Source organism: Oryzias melastigma, linkage group LG5 (genome assembly GCF_002922805.2).
Source record: "Oryzias melastigma strain HK-1 linkage group LG5, ASM292280v2, whole genome shotgun sequence".
NCBI lineage: Eukaryota > Metazoa > Chordata > Actinopteri > Beloniformes > Adrianichthyidae > Oryzias > Oryzias melastigma.
The window spans coordinates 4,206,896-4,224,577 of NC_050516.1; the positions used below are offsets into that span (position 1 = coordinate 4,206,896).

Genomic DNA, 17,682 nt, shown 5'->3' on the forward strand with positions numbered 1-17,682 from the left:
AAAAAAAAAAAAAAAAAAAAAAAACGAATTGGGGTATCCCTAAAGGTAAACCCACACAGTGCTAAAGGGGATTTCCACTGGTCTGTGTGGTGCGTCTCTTTTCATAGAGACAAAAAAAATTTCATTAATTAGTTGTAATGTGTACATCGCCATGTCAGCTTCTGATGTCTTTCCCTCCACATGGCAACCCAACCCAACGCAAGCTTTAGGCAGCAGTTCTATTTTCAGTCCTCTGATGCATCAATGAGCTGGAAACAGGTTTGGATTTCAAAATAAAAACTTCTATTGTACTTTCAAAATAAAACCTAAAATGTTATTTCATATTTAAGGTCAGGTACGGTAACATGATAACACACGTTAACACCGCACATAAAACCGGCGTTTTCTCCATGGATGAATTTCGCCACAGACGGCATCAGCAGATTGTCAAAATCAATGTATTTAGGTGGTAAAGAAATATAATATTTATGACACAAAAACATGTAGGGGTGTGAGGAAGGGGAGGGCATGGGGCCTAGTTGTTTAAGTTTTAGATGAGATGCTCAACATGGAGGGTGGCAGGACAAAGCACTCCTCTGGAAGCCATGGGGAGGCGGAGCCTCACGGAGACAAAACTTAGAAAATGTACACTAGCTGACGGTTGTGAGACGGATTCCCCATGCAGAGAAACAGAGATGCACGGACGGGTGTAATATAAATTTGTGGTTAAAGTCTGGAGAAACAGGTCTACCTCTGACGATTAGGTTTGCTGCAGCAGAGACGGTGTCGACCTCGGTCTGCACCATGCACACGTACTTCCCAGCATGCTTCAGCTGGACGTTCCTCACCATCAGGTCGCCCACAAATCCCTAAAACAGACAGATAATTCAAAGTTTTAGAAAAAAGAAAGAAAACAACTAACTAACAGGCAGCAACATGAAAAGAACAATCACAAAGAAGTTGAGTCTCACTCAAAAAAAGCTTGTAAGTTTCACTGCTCACAGCCAAGGGCGGAAAAAAACAACTGTGAAGGAAAAGAAGTGAATTCTGTTCAACTTTAAAGAGAAAACACCACAAAGACGACTTGTTTTGAAAGGTTGTTTTCGTCCAAATGACCGAAACTTCCCAGAAATGCTTTGTTGCACTTGATGCTACTTCACATGCACTTAAGTGGTGACCATAGACTTTATCGCTCTGAAAAAGAATGAGACGTTTGCCAGCTGTTTTTTTATATTTTTTTTTGTTAAGAAAATTCCAGCTCTGTTGCTTCATTGTCAGCAGTTCTTCAAACCAAAGGAATCATAAATCTTATAACCGGGAAAATTCAACAGTGCTTTGTTCCGGAGGAAGCCGGCTGATGCGCTCATACAGAGAGATCTGCTGCAGGCTGTCACCAACATCTGCCAGCTGCTCAGAATTAACTACAACAGGGTGTTTGACACACCCGCAAATAAAATGAAACATCTCCCCTGGTGCTTTCTCAGAAAATTAGTTCTGCTTGAAAGTAGAGGTGGAGCTCGTGAGAGACTCGCTTAATGGCCTCGCTAAGAATTTGATAGAAATACTGTATTTTAATTAGTCTCATGCTTTGAGTAAAAATGAAAAGTCACTGTGACTATTTTTGTAAGAAAACCGGAAGGGGACCAGAGATTTTCAGTTAATGAATCAATATTTTGTTTTACATCCATGCTTAAAATACAAGTATGCAACGTTATTTGCATAATTTAGTCAGGAAGAGACGTTTGGTGCAATAACAATGTGACTTTTATTCACAAACACCAATTATTTTTTGGTTTCCAGATGGACGTTCAAGCAAAACTGACTGTCATTCACAAAACAACTCAAGCAACTCGGTTCCCATTAACCATATTTTCTGCACTATAAGACGCACTTAAAATGCTCAATTAAAAAAAAAAAACTATAATCTGGAGAGCTTAAATATGGATTAATTCTGGTATTGTTTACTGATCTTGAAGCGCTCTGTCATTATGTCAGTCTGTATTTTTTTTTTTTATGAGTTACAAATAAGTTTGGATGTTATTGTTAATTCGCTAATGTGGCTAACGTGTAACAATGTTTGTGTGTTTTTGTGTTACTTACAAGGTTAGGAGTTAGCGTAGTCATAGTAACATTTGTTTTAGCCGTATCAGTCTGTTGGCAAAAAAGTTGGGACTCATAGGTATATGTGAATACGCTAACTTGGCTAACGTGTAGTTGTGTTGGACTGTGTTAATTTGACAAGATGCTAACAAGTTTTGGAATTGGAACAGTTATATAAATGCTTATTCTAACTATATTGCTCTATTTTTCTACATGTTGCAAATAAGTTTTGGAGTTCCAGGTACTGAGAATTCGCTAACTTGGCTAATGTTTCAAATGTGGCTAATATGTAGCAGTGTTTGACTGTGTTAACTTGACCTGTTACCAACCAGGTTTGGAGTTGGCGTAGTCATAATACTATTTATTCTATCTGTTTTAGTCTGTTTTTTACATGTTGCAAACAAGTTTCAAAGTTAAAAGAATTGTAAAAATGCTAACTTGGCTAACGCTTCTAACATGGCTAACTTGTAGCACTGTTGAAATGTGTTTATTTGACGTGTTAATAACAACGTTTGGAGTTGGCATAGTGACAATTATGCTTATTTTAACTGTATCAATACATTTTGTATTGCTTTCCAAACAAGTTTTGGAGTTACAGGTTTTGTGAATATGCTAACTTGGCTAATGCTTCTAACATGTAGGAGTGTTGGACTGTGTTTATTTGATGTGTTACTAACAAGGTTTGGAGTTGGTGTAGTCATATTAATGTCTATTTTACCTGTATCATTCTTTTTTTTTCATTCCTTTTTCTATTTAAGCACCTCACAGTTCAATGCCCTCAAAAGTAGACCATTCATTGACAGTACATCTTATAATCCTGTGCACCCTATGGTGCGGAAAATATGGTACTTCATCAGTAAATATTTCAAGACATAATAAGATCGTGTATTTCAGACATAATCTTTGAATTACCGGCTAATGCCTCAGTCCCTTGCGCCCTTGACCTGAACAGGTATTGGGGATTTTGGGGTGCCCAGGCTTGTGGAGGGGCATTGACAGGTCATATTTCCACTGCTGTGGTACTATCAAACTATCATAGGCTACAGTCATAAAAATAAATCCTATGTGGGCTTTCTAAGAAATGTATGTTAAGTTTCTGGAATTCAGATTGGTTAAATTACATTATGAGTTTTTGTAAAACCTGCAGCAATTTGACCTTCAGAGCCTTAAGGGCCAAACAAGAGACACAGATTTGTATCTATGACCAAAACCATAGAAGTTTGTGTATTCTGAATTACTTGCGTTATTTTTCCTGTTCACTTGACTTAAAGATACAAGTTTACAAGTGAGCGATTGGTTGGCCCTCACAAATTTCACCTTAACTTATCTGGCTCTCTTTGCAAAAAGTTTGAACTCCTCTGAACTGCAGGCTCACCAAATGGGGATGAGTTTAACATTTTGCCTTTGCTCCTTTTTGTCCCTCAGACTGTCCATATCTACCAATAAGCAGTTTTGTTGAGGCATAAGCAGTCGATGTAGCTCAGTGGTAAGCATTAGCATCAGAAGGTGTATAGTGGGCCACAGCTGGATTGTAGAGCAGAGGCTGCTTCTACAGAGAGTGACCAATCATATTTCTGCTTCAGGCAATCTGATGGCGCAGTCTGAGTTCAATGGTTGCCATGAGAACAGTCCTTGTCTGGCTGGATTGTGTTAAGTATAAAGTTTGGTCACAGGCTACTTTTACCTGTTGGGGGTAGTGAGGTTATGCGTCTTTGACCTAATGCTTGTCTAGCCCAGAAGTTAACCAACTGTCTCACTTCTTTTATTATTTCTCAGGGAGCTTGTGGTTCAGTGATATTATGTTGTCTCTAAATGGCATAAAGGAAAGTTCAAAATCAGGTTTAATATCAGCTCTACTGATATTGATTTGTAATGTGAACAAAGGAGTGGAAGAAGATTCCACTGGCAACATGTGAAGGTCTGGTGAACTCCATGGTAAGGAGACTTCAAGCCGTGCTGGAAAATGATGGTGGCCACACAAAATATTGACATTTCACATTTTTACTTAGCGTTGTACTCACGTTTGTAGCCAGGGGTTCAGCTATTATTGGCTGTGATTTTAGTTATTTTGAGGGGACAATACATTTTCACTGCTATACTAACTTTACACTGACTACTGTTCATTGTGTCAAACAGTCATTTAAGAAGTGTTGTCCTATGAAAAGATATAACTAAATGTTTGCTGACATGTGAGGGGTGTACATTGTTTATCCTCTATGTGCACAACAGCCATGGATTTATAAATTTAACTAATCTAAATTAAATAAATTAATCCTTACTTAATCCTTACTTTAAAAAGATGCTATTTCATTTTTTCTTTTCTTCTTTATTTATTTTTGTGTTCTTTTCCCCTCTTTGTCCTCAGCAGTCTTACACTGCTGGGTTTTGCTATTTTAGTTTGGGGTTGGACCTTGGTAGTCTTAGTTTGCGGGCTTTGGTAATTTTTTTCTTCTAGTTTTGGTTAGTCAGCCATTAGCAGTGAGCTGCTGACTCCGACAGTAGACATGGCTGGGTCAGCAGTCTCCCTGGTTTATTTTACGTTTGGCCAAGGGTCTGGACGCATCCTGGGCCCTTCTTGCGGATTTCCCCAGCTGCAGCTCTTACCGTGGGGCTCTGGCATTGGCGAGGGTTGTCCCTCCAATGGGCTGCCTCAGGTAGCACCTAGCAGCTGACTTACAAACTGGTGCAGACCAGGAAAATCTGACTGTTTAATTAAAACAAAGCATCATGAGGGCCCGCAGCGGAGGCTGACCATGGTGCTGGGACACAGTACTGGAGTGTTGTCTCACTTTGAAACTTTCTGCTAACCGTGCAAACAGTTGAAGAGTTATGGTAACTTTGAAAGCGTTATCTCTGAAGTTAAAAGGTTTAGCAGGACTCATACTGCCTTAAAACAAAGCTCAGCACTAGTAAGACTTTTGGGTGACCTTTGGTCAGTTTGAAAAAAAGAGGACAATCTGTCAGTTTAACCCTTTAAAGTAAAACATTGAGTTGTAACTGTAGCTACAGATATAGTTGACAACTGTCAAGCTTTAATCAGACTGGTTCACATTCACCTCAGGCCCGTGTCCGTCTGTCTCAGATACAAAACAAACTCGATATTTGCCATAAATTGCATCACACAGGTACCTACCCCTCCAATCATCTCAAAGTGATCCTGCCTGCTGAAATCAATAGCTTTGCCGTTGAAAAACCACTTGAAGACGGGGCTGAGGGTGGAATCACTGGCAACCTCGCAGGGCAGCACCAGACTCTGTCCCACAGAGGCGTCTGAACTTAGAGGTGGAGCGATGATCTTGGTGGGCTCTGCGGCGGCGGAGGAGATAAAAGAGGATAATTTTTCACCCAAGGCACGGGGAGACTGTGCTGCTATAAAATCTGGGCCAATGAAGGAGGTAATAAACCTTAATTTTCCCTGAATAGGGAGACAGATTCTGGTCTATCAGTATAATTAAGTGACCTTAAATAACCAGTTAGAAATGAGAAGCCTCTTGCAAGCTGAGCAATGAATAATTAAACTCACTGCAATCACAAAGTAAAAAAATAAAAGACTCTCCACGTAATCGTCATTGTTTAAACCAAAAAACAACAACAAAAGAAGCAGACAAAACGTCTTAAATGAAATGAAAGGACCCCTCAGTCACAGCGGTGGCAGCCATTCGCCTGCTCGGATACATGAGCAATAATTCAAAGCTGACAAAACTGCAGATGACTTATACGTCTGTCAGGAGGCGGCGGGAGCATAAAAGGTTTTTATATTTTATTATCAATTTCATGGTTCAGGTAGTATTTTTGCGACAGAACAAAAGCTGAGAGGCTTTTATTTAGAAGACACTAGAAACCAAAAGTGGCCTCCATACCTTTCACCGCCAGCGACCCCGAGCTGCTTGCCGCTCCAAAGTGGTTTCTGGCCACACACATGTACCTGCCCTCATCCGACTTGGTAATGTTGGCAACGCGGAGCGTCCCGTCCTCCATGATCATCTGTCTGATGTGAATGACAAAAAAAACAAAAACACAACAAAAGGTCTCTTATTTGCTTAATTGACTTAAAAAAGCAGTCAAACCGTCTGAAACCGAGCGCCATTTATTCCCATTTAGATGCAAGCTTCAGTATCTGCTCTAAAAGTCTATTTGCACGCTTTAGAAGATGACAATTATGACAGCTGAAGCAGAACGAAGCATTTGTGAAGAAAAAAATACAGAATATCGGCTAAAGAATTGCTTTAAATGCCCATGATAACAGAACAAAAGAGAATAAATGAAAAAAACTCTAATACGTTTACATAAGTCAGTTTCAAAATTACGATTTCTATATAAAATAATTAAATTCCCTTGTATATTTTTTTCTGAATAAGTCAGAGTTGTGGCTTTAGACTCTGAACCAACAGCTTTTTATGGTCCATTGTAAAATAAAGTACCATAAACAAAAGTGTATTCGAGCCTTTTAAAAAGGATGGAAAGACAGTATGTGAGTGAGCAGCAAAGTGTTTGATCCAAGCAGTAAATGTAATGTACTAGAGTATGGGTGCATTCTATCACTGTTCTGTATTCTGTTCATAATCCTTATGGACAGAACCATGGTTTGGTTTGGGGACAACAGCGATTTCCTCAATACATTTTTGCAGATTTTGTTCTGTTGCCTTCATCAAACCAGGACCTCCAGCATGCCTTGGGACCAACGGGGGTCAGCGTTGCCAAGTTAAAGTCAATGGAGAAAGTGCTCGTCCCCCTGGTGGAGGAGTTTAAATATCTTGGAGTTTGTGTTAGAGACGATCGGTGAGTGAGCTTAGCAGGCTGATTGATACAAAGTCCAATGTCATGTGGTCATTGCGTTGGTCAGTTGAGTTGGAAAGCGAAACTCTCATTTGAGGTCATGACCAAAAGAGCAAGGTCCAGAACACCAAGGTCCCGAACACAAGCACCCAAAAAAGCTTCCTCCCCAGGGTGGCTGGGCGCTCCTTAAGCTACATTCACACTGCCATCTGTAACATTCAAATGATCACTTCCAATGAAAAGTTTATGGGTTTTTGGTTTGTCTGAGAATATGAATGGTTATAGACAGGTGCAGCTCCATCCTAAAGGGAGTGTGGATGTGTGGTCACCTTAGGGACAGCATGAAAATGGAACATACCATGTGGAAAGTGTATTGTGAAGTATTTGTAAGGATAATGTAAAGGACAGAGCTTACTGCATACAGAGATGCTGTCGTACAATGGCGTAATGCCACATTTTAGTCGATAATAACATGCGAGTACTGGCTCCTTTCTAACTGATTGCAAATGTTGCACGCATGGGTGTGCAGGGGATACCTATGTAAGAGCCCGTCTGTCCACACAAACTATATTGTGTTAGCCCAATTTTCTAAAGCTGCGTTTTCACTAAACACGATTCCCGTGGAGGCGGCAGCTAGTTTCAATGTTAAGTCAATGGTACAGACACAATCTGATATCCTGTGGTGCAATTTGAGCGACACAACACAATTTGGGTTCAAATATTTGAACTTTGGTGAGGTCACCGGGGCTTGTCAACCAATCAGGGACTCAACTCAGCATTTGACGTTTTCAGTGACTCGATCAGCGGGTCACAGAAAACATCAGAAACTATAGTATTACAAATACAGTATGGTGGATCAATCCAGTAATTCTCCTCCTGACCCGCTGTATTCCTTTTGGGCCAGAAGGGTTTCTGGAGTACGTCCCGGCTACTGTTGGGTGACGGTGGGCTAACTCTGGAGAGGCTGTCACAGGGCCATGAAGCTGGAGCAATCGCGATCACTTCGTCAGCTCCCGAGAGGCAAACTAAAGGACAGACAGATAACTGCTCTGGCATTGGGGATGTAGCCTGCTTGAGCCTCCTGAACTTTTTTCTTTTCTTTTTTTTATTTTTTAATTGAGACAATAATAATAAAACATCCCCATATTTTATTCTCGTTTTTATTTTTTCTCTCTTGGGTTAATGCAGGACAGCAAGCCTTTAAACTGGGTCACAGGGAGACGGAAATGCTACGGAAGTGGCCGTCATTTAGGCACAGCTTTCACAGTGGGAGTGAAGCTCTGAATGTCCACATGAACCCAAACATGGAGGCGTGATTACTAATGTTTCTGTAGAGCTTTTTGAACATAAATAAACCTGATCTCTCAAACTCTCTCAAAATCTTCTGTCGTCCATGCAGCTCCGTGTAGCGATCAGACTACAAACATTAGCTGGTAGCTCCTCCCACACCGGGCTGGGAAGTTAACTTTAAGCAGGGAACTGCCACGCAGTAAAGGAAAGGCGGTCGACACAAATTTTATCTGTGAATCGTGTTCAGTGTGAACGCAACTTAACATGCACAGCAGGCGTGTAAGGACCACGTACTTATCCCTTGAACAGGACTAACAACCCCATTGCACAAACTGCAGTGTTTGTGGGAATTAAAAAAATGACAAATCTGAATAAAAACACACCTGTGTTTCACCTACTTCACTCTTACTTACCATTGCGTGTTTTGAAAGTATTCACTATGACTTGTATGCCCATAAAAAACGTTTTCACTCACACTTTTGCTCCACAGGTTCACTGTAAGAAGCAACAATGGATAGGGACCAATTTGAAAAAACATTATTCAAACTCAATGAAAATAAAAGAGCAAATATGCATTTTAGACAAAGAGAGGAAAAGGATGTAAACACTTTTTTTGTTTGTTTTTTTTTCATTGCAGAGTTGAAGTACGCCTGCTGTTTGACAGGCCCGCTGTTATGGCTGCTGTGGAATTGTCAGACAAAAGCACCATTAATGTTTTAGCTGACTTTTTGAGTTTTGAGGTAAAGCTGGTTCTCTGGATGCGTTTCTCTCTCCAATGCAGCTCTCGCATAAAAAAGAATGAAGATCAGCGACCAAAACAATCAATATCCATCCAGCAGAGCGAGAGGAGCCGGGTTTGTCTGACAAAGCTCATTTCTTTAAGAAACATCCACAGCTTCTGCTGAAACAATGAAGTGGGTTTTCATTTTTTTGCTAATACAATAATAGATTTTATTTTGGTGAAGTACTTTTGATCTATAAAGACTGAGTATATACATAGAAAACATCAAAATCTGGTGTTGATTACATCAATCTGTAGATAAAGGTTTGAGTATTGGTTCCAGCATCATGTAGGCACCCATTCAATCTTCAGCTTCCATATGGTTATATCAGATTGCTAGAGAAAAAAAAAGAATACTCAGCTGGAAGAAAATGAGTGAACCCCTTTCTTCAGCTCCTCTGAGAGGACACACAAGGTGCAGGTTTGTAGGAAATGAACCCTCTAAAGTAGGGGTTCCCAAACATTTTTCGCTCCAAGGGCCAAAATCTAAATGGGGTCCTGTTCCGCGGGCCAATATTTTTTTGCATGTCATGAAATAAAAAGGAGAAAAGAAAGAATATGGTTTAATTTATTTATTTTGATTCTGTTTTCATTAAGGTAACACACATTGGAAAGAATTTAAATAAATTACATTAGTCTTTGAAACCTTTAACAGGAAGGTCTCACTGGCCATTCTGAATTGAAAAACAAGATCAAGCTAAAACACACTTTCTCCCGATGAAAACAGCAAAGTGGGATCCTAATTAGAGACGTGGAGCTGGTCTTTTGACTTTATTCAGTTGCCACCAACATTGCCGCTCCATCTTGGCTAGCTAAAAAAGGCAGCTAAAAGCATCAGAAGTGGGAATTTCTAAGACAAAGAAAGCCCAGGGCTGACTCACTTGTGGGTTGTTTCACCCAAAGCCACAGGCAAAGAAAGTGCCAACAGCGCCACCCGGAGACCAAAGGTATATTACAGCCGGAATTTTTTTTTAACACCATATAGAATCAATTGAAATGGGTAAGGGGTTTTAACATTCCGCAGCTTCCGCAGCCACAACTTGGCAGGCCAAATTTGGCTTGTCGGCCCCACTTTGGGCACCCATGCTCTAAAGAGAAACCACCATCCCTGGTTACCTATTGGATGTGTAGTCAGGAGACCACGCCTAATTTAGGATTTAAAAATTAAGATTATTAACTGTAAAGACAATGAATGACAAATATTCTATTATCATACCTAAAGCATACCAGATCATAGGACACATGAAGTGAAACAAGACCAGTCAAAAAGTGTGATATTACTTCATGACCCAGAATGCCTAGAACAGGGGTCACCAACCTGGTGCCCACAAGAAGGTGATTTGTCAAAGCAGTTGATGGGAAGTTTAAGTGGTGAACTGTATTATTTATGTGTGGCTCTTTTATCTTGCAATAAGAAGCCTCTGCAGAGAGTTCAACACAGAAAAACAAAAACATCAGGTTCAAAACACATGTATATGCCATAGAGGTCAAACATTTCCCTGAACCGGTCTGTTAACCCTTTGCACCAATATGCAACATTTTACTGAAATAAATTTAGTAAAGAGTCAGCAGACAGCCTGTACCCACCTGTAAGAGCAGTTGTGACAAAGGCTTAAACTAACATTGTTGAATTTTTTCATTTCTATAAAGATGTCTGTGTTTAACTCTTCTGAATATAATTTCAAAAAATAACTCCAGCCTGGATATTACAATTCTTTTAAATATCTATATTGTGAGCTGGTCTGAATGGGACCAAATCTAAATGTGAATGTCTGAATGTAATCAGGTTTCAATCTAATGTGGTATGAATGTGATCTTGTCTAAATGTGATCAAGTCTGAGTGTGGTCTAGTCTGAATGCAATCTGGTATGAATGTGATTAGATCTGAATGCAATAATGTCAGAATATGATAAGGTATAACTGCTATGAATGTTGTGTTAGTGTGACCTGGTGTGAATATGATTTAGTATATATGTCATAAGGACTAAATGTAAAAAGGTCTGAATATGAAAGTCAACATATCTGAAAGTAATTATCTTTTATTTAATGTGTTTATGTCTTGTGTGATTTTGTATTAATGTGATTGGTTTGAGTGTGATCTGGTAAAATTTTGATCAGATCTGAATGTAACCAGGGTATGAATGCCATTAGGTTTGAATGTGATCTGTTATATTATCTGGTTTAACTGTGATCTGGTATGAATTTCACCTGGCCTGCATTTGATTTGGCATTATTATAATCTGGCATGGATACAGTCTGGTTTAATAGAACCTGGTATGAATGTGATCTTGTATAAATGTGATCTGGCATGAATGTGATCTTGTATGAATGTGATCTGATATGAATGTAATCTGGCACAAATGTGATCTTGTATGAATGTGATCTGGCACAAATGTGATCTTGTATAAATGTAATCTGATATGAATGTGATCTTGTATTAATGTGATCTGGTATGAATGTGATCTTGTATGAATGTGATCTTGTATGAACGTGATCTGGTATGAATGTGATCTTGTATGAATGTGATCTGATATGAATGTGATCTGGTATAAATGTGATCTTGTATGAATGTGATCTTGTAATAACGTGATCTTGTATTAATGTTATGTGGTATGAATGTAATTTTGTTTGAATGTGATCTGGCATGAATGTGATCTGTCACAGATGTGATCTGGTATGGATGTGATCTTGCATAAATGTGATCTGGCATGAATGTGATCTGGTATGAATGTGATCTGGTATGGGTGTGATCTTGTATAAATGTGATCTGATATGAATGTGATCTTGTATGAATGTGATCTGGTATGAATGTGATCTTTTATGAATGTGATCTGGTATGAATGTGATCTTGTATGAATGTGATCTGATATGAATGTGATCTGGTATAAATGTGATCTTGTAATAACGTGATCATGTATTAATGTGATGTGGTATGAATGTGATTTTGTTTGAATGTGATCTGGTATGAATGTGATCTTGCATAAATGTGATCTGGCATGAATGTGATCTGGTATGAATGTGATCTGGTATGGGTGTGATCTTGTATAAATGTGATCTGATATGAATGTGATCTTGTATGAATGTGATCTGGTATGAATGTGATCTTTTATGAATGTGATCTGGTATGAATGTGATCTTGTATGAATGTGATCTTGTATGAATGTGATCTGGTATGAATGTGATCTTGTATGAATGTGATCTTGTATGAATGTGATCTGGTATGAATGTGATCTTGTATGAATGTGATCTTGTATGAATGTGATCTGGTATGAATGTGATCTTGTATGAATGTGATCTGGTATGAATGTGATCTTTTATGAATGTGATCTGGTATGAATGTGATCTTGTATGAATGTGATCTTGTATGAATGTGATCTGGTATGAATGTGATCTTGTATGAATGTGATCTGGTATGAATGTGATCTTTTATGAATGTGATCTGGTATGAATGTGATCTTGTATGAATGTGATCTTGTATGAATGTGATCTGGTATGAATGTGATCTTGTATGAATGTGATCTGGTATGAATGTGATCTTTTATGAATGTGATCTGGTATGAATGTGATCTTGTATGAATGTGATCTTGTATGAATGTGATCTGGTATGAATGTGATCTTGTATGAATGTGATCTGGTATGAATGTGATCTTTTATGAATGTGATCTGGTATGAATGTGATCTTGTATGAATGTGATCTTGTATGAATGTGATCTGGTATGAATGTGATCTTGTAATAACGTGATCATGTATCAATGTGATGTGGAATGAATGTGATTTTGTTTGAATGTGATCTGGTATGAATGTGATCTTCCATAAATGTGATCTGGCATGAATGTGATCTGGTATGAATGTGATCTGGTATGGGTGTGATCTTGTATAAATGTGATCTGGAATGAATGTGATCTTGCATGAATGTTATCTGGTATGAATGTGATCTTGTATGAATGTTATCTGATATGAATGTGATCTGGTATGAATGTGATCTTTTAATAACGTGATCATGTATTAATGTGATGTGGTATGAATGTGATTTTGTTTGAATGTGATCTGGTATGAATGTGATCTTGCATAAATGTGATCTGGCATGGATGTGATCTGGTATGAATGTGATCTGGCATGAATTTGAGCTGTATAAATGTAATCTGGCATGAATGCGATCTTGTATAAATGTGATCTGGCACGAATGTGATCTTGTATAAATGTGATCTGCCACAAATGTGATCTTGTATAAATGTGATCTGGTATGAATATGATCTGGTATGAATGTGATCTGGTCTGAATGTGATCAGATTTGAAGGTGATCTGGCATGTATATGTGATATAATCTTGTGATTTATTATAAATTTGATCATAATGTAATTAGATCTGAATCTGATCAGGTCTGAGTCTGGCAAAACCAAATTGAACTTATCTCAGTATTTAGAATTTAGACATTTATTTGACCTTGTCTTTAGAAATTACAAATGTACAAAAAACACGTAGAAACCCTTCTTTTATACATCCATGGTTCTTTTTTCAATGAGACTGTATTGAAAACTCCTCACGTCAACTATGAAGCAGATTGATGGACAGTAGTGAACTCATGTTGGGCTGTTTGCTCTCCAGACTCAGACATAGAGGTACATCTGCATTCAGTGAGGAGTTCCTTTAACACTTTAACATTTGAGTTTGTGTGTGTGTGTGTGGGGGGGTGCAGTTATAGCATCTCTCATTAACCCAAGCATCGATGTCTATTTTGCACAGGTTAAGTCCCATTTTCAGGGTCTTTGCCGCACAATCACCCACAGGATACTCTTCCACTGTTTCGATAAACAGGTTTGGTAAACAGTAACTAGGATTGAGCAACTTCTGTTTTCATATCCTATCAATTGTCACTTTTAACAACTGTAAAAAAAACAAAAAAGTCCTTTTTAAACTTGGTCTTAAGAAGTAGATATGAATAAGAGAGCATTCACACAGCCATACCAAACTGCTTAATCTCTCCATTTAGCAACACAAACTGACTCCCTTTGTGTAATTGATTTGCATGCTGTGTTTTGTGTGAGTCAGATGAAGTGTGAAGTCGTTTGCTGCTGCTCTCCCCTCTCTCTCTGATCAATATGTACAGCCGTGCGCCCATAGAAAATCTCCCCACTATGCCTCACAGTGTTTCCACTGGGATGGATTATTTATCACGTTTTCAATGGGCTGCTTTTGAGGAAAAAAGAGTCGCGTTATTGAGGCGCCGCACATTTGGACAATAATAGAAACTCACAGGCCGGAACCGAGTTTGTCTGCAAAGCAGATAGTTCTTCACGTTTGTGTTTGTTCTGCACCTCATCGCCCCTCAGGTCATGTTCTGCGCGCACCTCCATCACTCAGCCTTTGATATTTTTGTCAATAAATAACCGCATGTCAGGCTTGCTCTCTGTGTACGGGCTTTCCCGCATGGCCGGAGTGAATACATATTAAATCTGGGGGTCAATACGAAGTAGTTTGATTTGGGAAAAGCTGCTAAAAGCATTTCTTTTTGGCTTAGAGAAACCAGAGGTCACAAGACCACGATGGGTTTCATGCAAGCTCTTAGTCATCTGAAAAATAAAAGAAAATAAAAGAGAAATCATTTTATAGAGTAGGAATGTGGGTTTTTTTATACGTATCATTTGTTATCAGAAATGTCAAAGAATAAGTAAAAGAAACAAAAATCATTTTATTCTAGTCTAAAATGTTTTGGATTGGTCCGAATTGAATTTACAAGATACTGGTACAAAGAAAAAGTCAAATAGCAGGGGCATGTCACCCACGTTATGTACACACCGAGCATGTGAACGCAGGTTCTTGAACACATATTTAGCATACATTATTCCCACTGGACTGTCACTACCAAATACTAGCACATGTACAGTACTTACAGCTGGAAGAGGCTTAATATGAAATGTCATAGTGGGGAAAACCTTTCAAATCTTGCTCCAGGCTTTTTCTTTCACAGCTCTATTCTAATATATGAAAGAATGGGTGTCATAGAATTCATTTATTATTATTCATTTCTCCTCCATGATCAGTTTTCAAACTGTTGGTAATACAGTGGAATAAAAAAGGCACTTACATCACTACCAAATCCGAGTCCCTGATTGGTCAAAGTTGAACTGGTCTAATGCATGTTCAATGGCTGAGCCTTTTGTACGTAAAGCCCAAAAACGGACTAAAAAAAATAGCGTAGTGGTGCATGAAGGCAAGTATTTTGAACGTGGAAGCACAAAACACGCATATACGCATAATCACAAAGACTTTTCAGTGGAAGTGGCTGTCTGAAGGTATATTTTTGACCCCGATGTGAACATAGAATACCAGGTTTATATGTGTTCAAGGAGCGCGAAAAACACAGTTTCATGAACACCAATCATACCCCCAGACACGCAGGGAGTGGCAGGGAGGGGATTCTTCTTTTGCTGGCTCGGTGCGAAAAGTCAAAGTTTTGTAAATGTCGCAAATCTTGATGCAGGATTTTTCTTTCTTTATATGAAAGACTTAGTGTCATACAATTCCAGCCAGGCACAAACTGCAATTATTAATTTATCCTTCATGATCATGTTCCCAATGGGTGGCACTTCTGTGTTTGGAAAAGTATGCTACCCACAAGTCAATATCAAATCAGAGTCCGTCATTGGTTACAATTTTGCCTTTTCACAAGAAGTTTAACTGGTTCAACTTCCAGCACAATCAATGAGAGCCCGTTTGAACGCAGAACCCGCGACCGGACTTACAAACTTGTGTAGCGATGTGTGAACAGCAGATTTCTGAACGCAGAACCCCAAAACGAGGGTTTACGTACATTTACATAGATATTTCATTTAAAGTTACCACTTGAACATGAGTTAATGTGGTTGGTGTGAATGTACCTTCAGTCTCCATCGTTTTTTTTTTCCAGAGTTTTTTCAGAGAACATGTTGATTTTATAAAGTAGAACAAAAAGAACAACCAATGTTTGGACTGATTTCCCTTTGCGGCATACAGAGAAAAGGGCACAAAAAGTCATTTTAACCTCCCCCTGCTCTCACACACACATATGTATGGTTTTCTTACCTTTCCACAACACAAACATGTATGATGCTCTGCTTTCATGTGGGACAATCCCATCTTCAGTGGAGTCATATGAAGAGTTGTGAACTTCAAGACAGTTTTTATGGGGTCTTCTGAATCAGAATTCTATTTTCCTCAAGTTTTTGTATCTTGCCCAGCTCACAAGACCCCCCCCACCCCCACCGCCTGACTATTTGTCCACGCAGTGACTAATGAAACCAGGTTTTTTGTGTCTGCACTCTTGTGTGTATTAATGTTTGTTAAAAAGACTGACTTTTATAGCTTCCGTGTTTCATATGCTTCTCAGTTTTCACTGAAAGATGGAGTCAGGCTTTTTTTTCATATTCCTCCTCCCACATCTTCATCCTCCAATGCTTTGAAGAACTGTGAAACAGCTTTGAAGATGCAAACTGTTAGATCAAATTTCAAATTAAGGAGTTTCTTTTTTGTGCCTCCAAAAGAGATTCATCCCGTTTGACTGTAAGGACAGGGTTTCAAGGGCCTAACCAGGATATTAAAAAAAAGTGTTGTGTGTGTGGCGCTCACCTCCCACCGCCTCTCAGAAGATCCCCCCCTCTCCACCATGAGATGGTGGCTCTGGGTGATGCGTCAGGGCGACACTCCAGCACCAGCTCTCCGCCTCTCTGGAGGACCGTGGACTTCTTCACCGGCCTCCGCGTGAAGTCAGGCGGCGATGCTGCGGGAGACGCCCAGTTTGAGGCCATTTGTCTCGCTTTGTGGACGGCGATTGCTTCGCATCAACAAAATGTCAAGTGCATCATGGGCAATTACAGAAATTACATCTCACCAGCAGCCTGGCTTATTTTTTCAAGCAATTATGGAAATGAAAAGGAAATGGCATGGTCCAGTGGAACGCTCTTTCACACTGTTTTCACAGAAAGGACGCACAGTCACTTAACTAGAAACACAGCGGTCAGATCGGTCAGCTGGTGCCACCTCCACTTCATCTCCCTGTAAGTCAGAAGTGACGCTAAAAAACGGAAATCCAGCTTTTTTCTTTTGCTGAATGTATTTGATCAGAAATTTAAATTATTGAGAAAGCATATTGAATTTTTTAACAAGAGCATACTTTTATGCCATCAAAAAGGGTTTTAAGACACTTTTAATATAGGTAACACAAAAAACAATTATTTTAAAATAGATGTCTAAAGTACAACAGATTATTCAGGCCACCAAAATAATAATAATAATAAATGTAGGAGAAACAAGTAGGGAAATTATGGTAAAAAAAAAAAAAATCTTTTAGAATAAAGTCATAAAATTATGAGAAAAAAAAGCTTAAAAATTTACAAGAATAAAATCCTAAAATTATGATAAATAGTAGTTCTTTTACCAGAATAAAGTCCTAAAAAAAGTTGTGATTTTACAAGAATAAAGCATTTATATTTTTTTATACAGCTGAACAGAATTCTCACATGCATCGCTTTGTCTGACTCATTGACATATAGACATTGTCAATATTCTAGGAGCGCGGCACACCCCCGTCACTGCTGTCACGTCACTGAAATGCTCCTGTTGTTCTTTAACAGAATCAACTTAAAACTATACTTGTTCTCATCTGTCGCCATGTTTTTAAATGACTTATTACAGGAGTTGGTCTATGTTAATTCAAATAAATATGCTTCAATAAAAACAGGGTAATTCCGAAATTGTGCTTCTTTTTTTTTTTTTTTTTT

The 17,682-nt window shown here is 38.8% G+C and overlaps 1 protein-coding gene across 2 annotated transcripts in view; it reads right to left on the reverse strand.

The window, feature by feature from the left end:
• LOC112144722 (contactin-4) overlaps positions 1-17,682 on the reverse strand; it is a 156,669-nt gene that overhangs the window by 28,215 nt on the left and 110,772 nt on the right. For both annotated transcript variants that reach the window (XR_004947831.1, XM_024269438.2), the window contains 4 exons: positions 16,532-16,682; positions 5,940-6,067; positions 5,213-5,385; positions 731-848 (listed from right to left, as the gene is read on the reverse strand). Coding sequence is in view for 1 of the 2 variants with exons in the window: in XM_024269438.2 (XP_024125206.1) it covers positions 731-848; positions 5,213-5,385; positions 5,940-6,067; positions 16,532-16,682 (570 nt within the window). In the remaining variant the exon portion in view is untranslated. The remainder of the gene's footprint in view (positions 1-730; positions 849-5,212; positions 5,386-5,939; positions 6,068-16,531; positions 16,683-17,682) is intronic.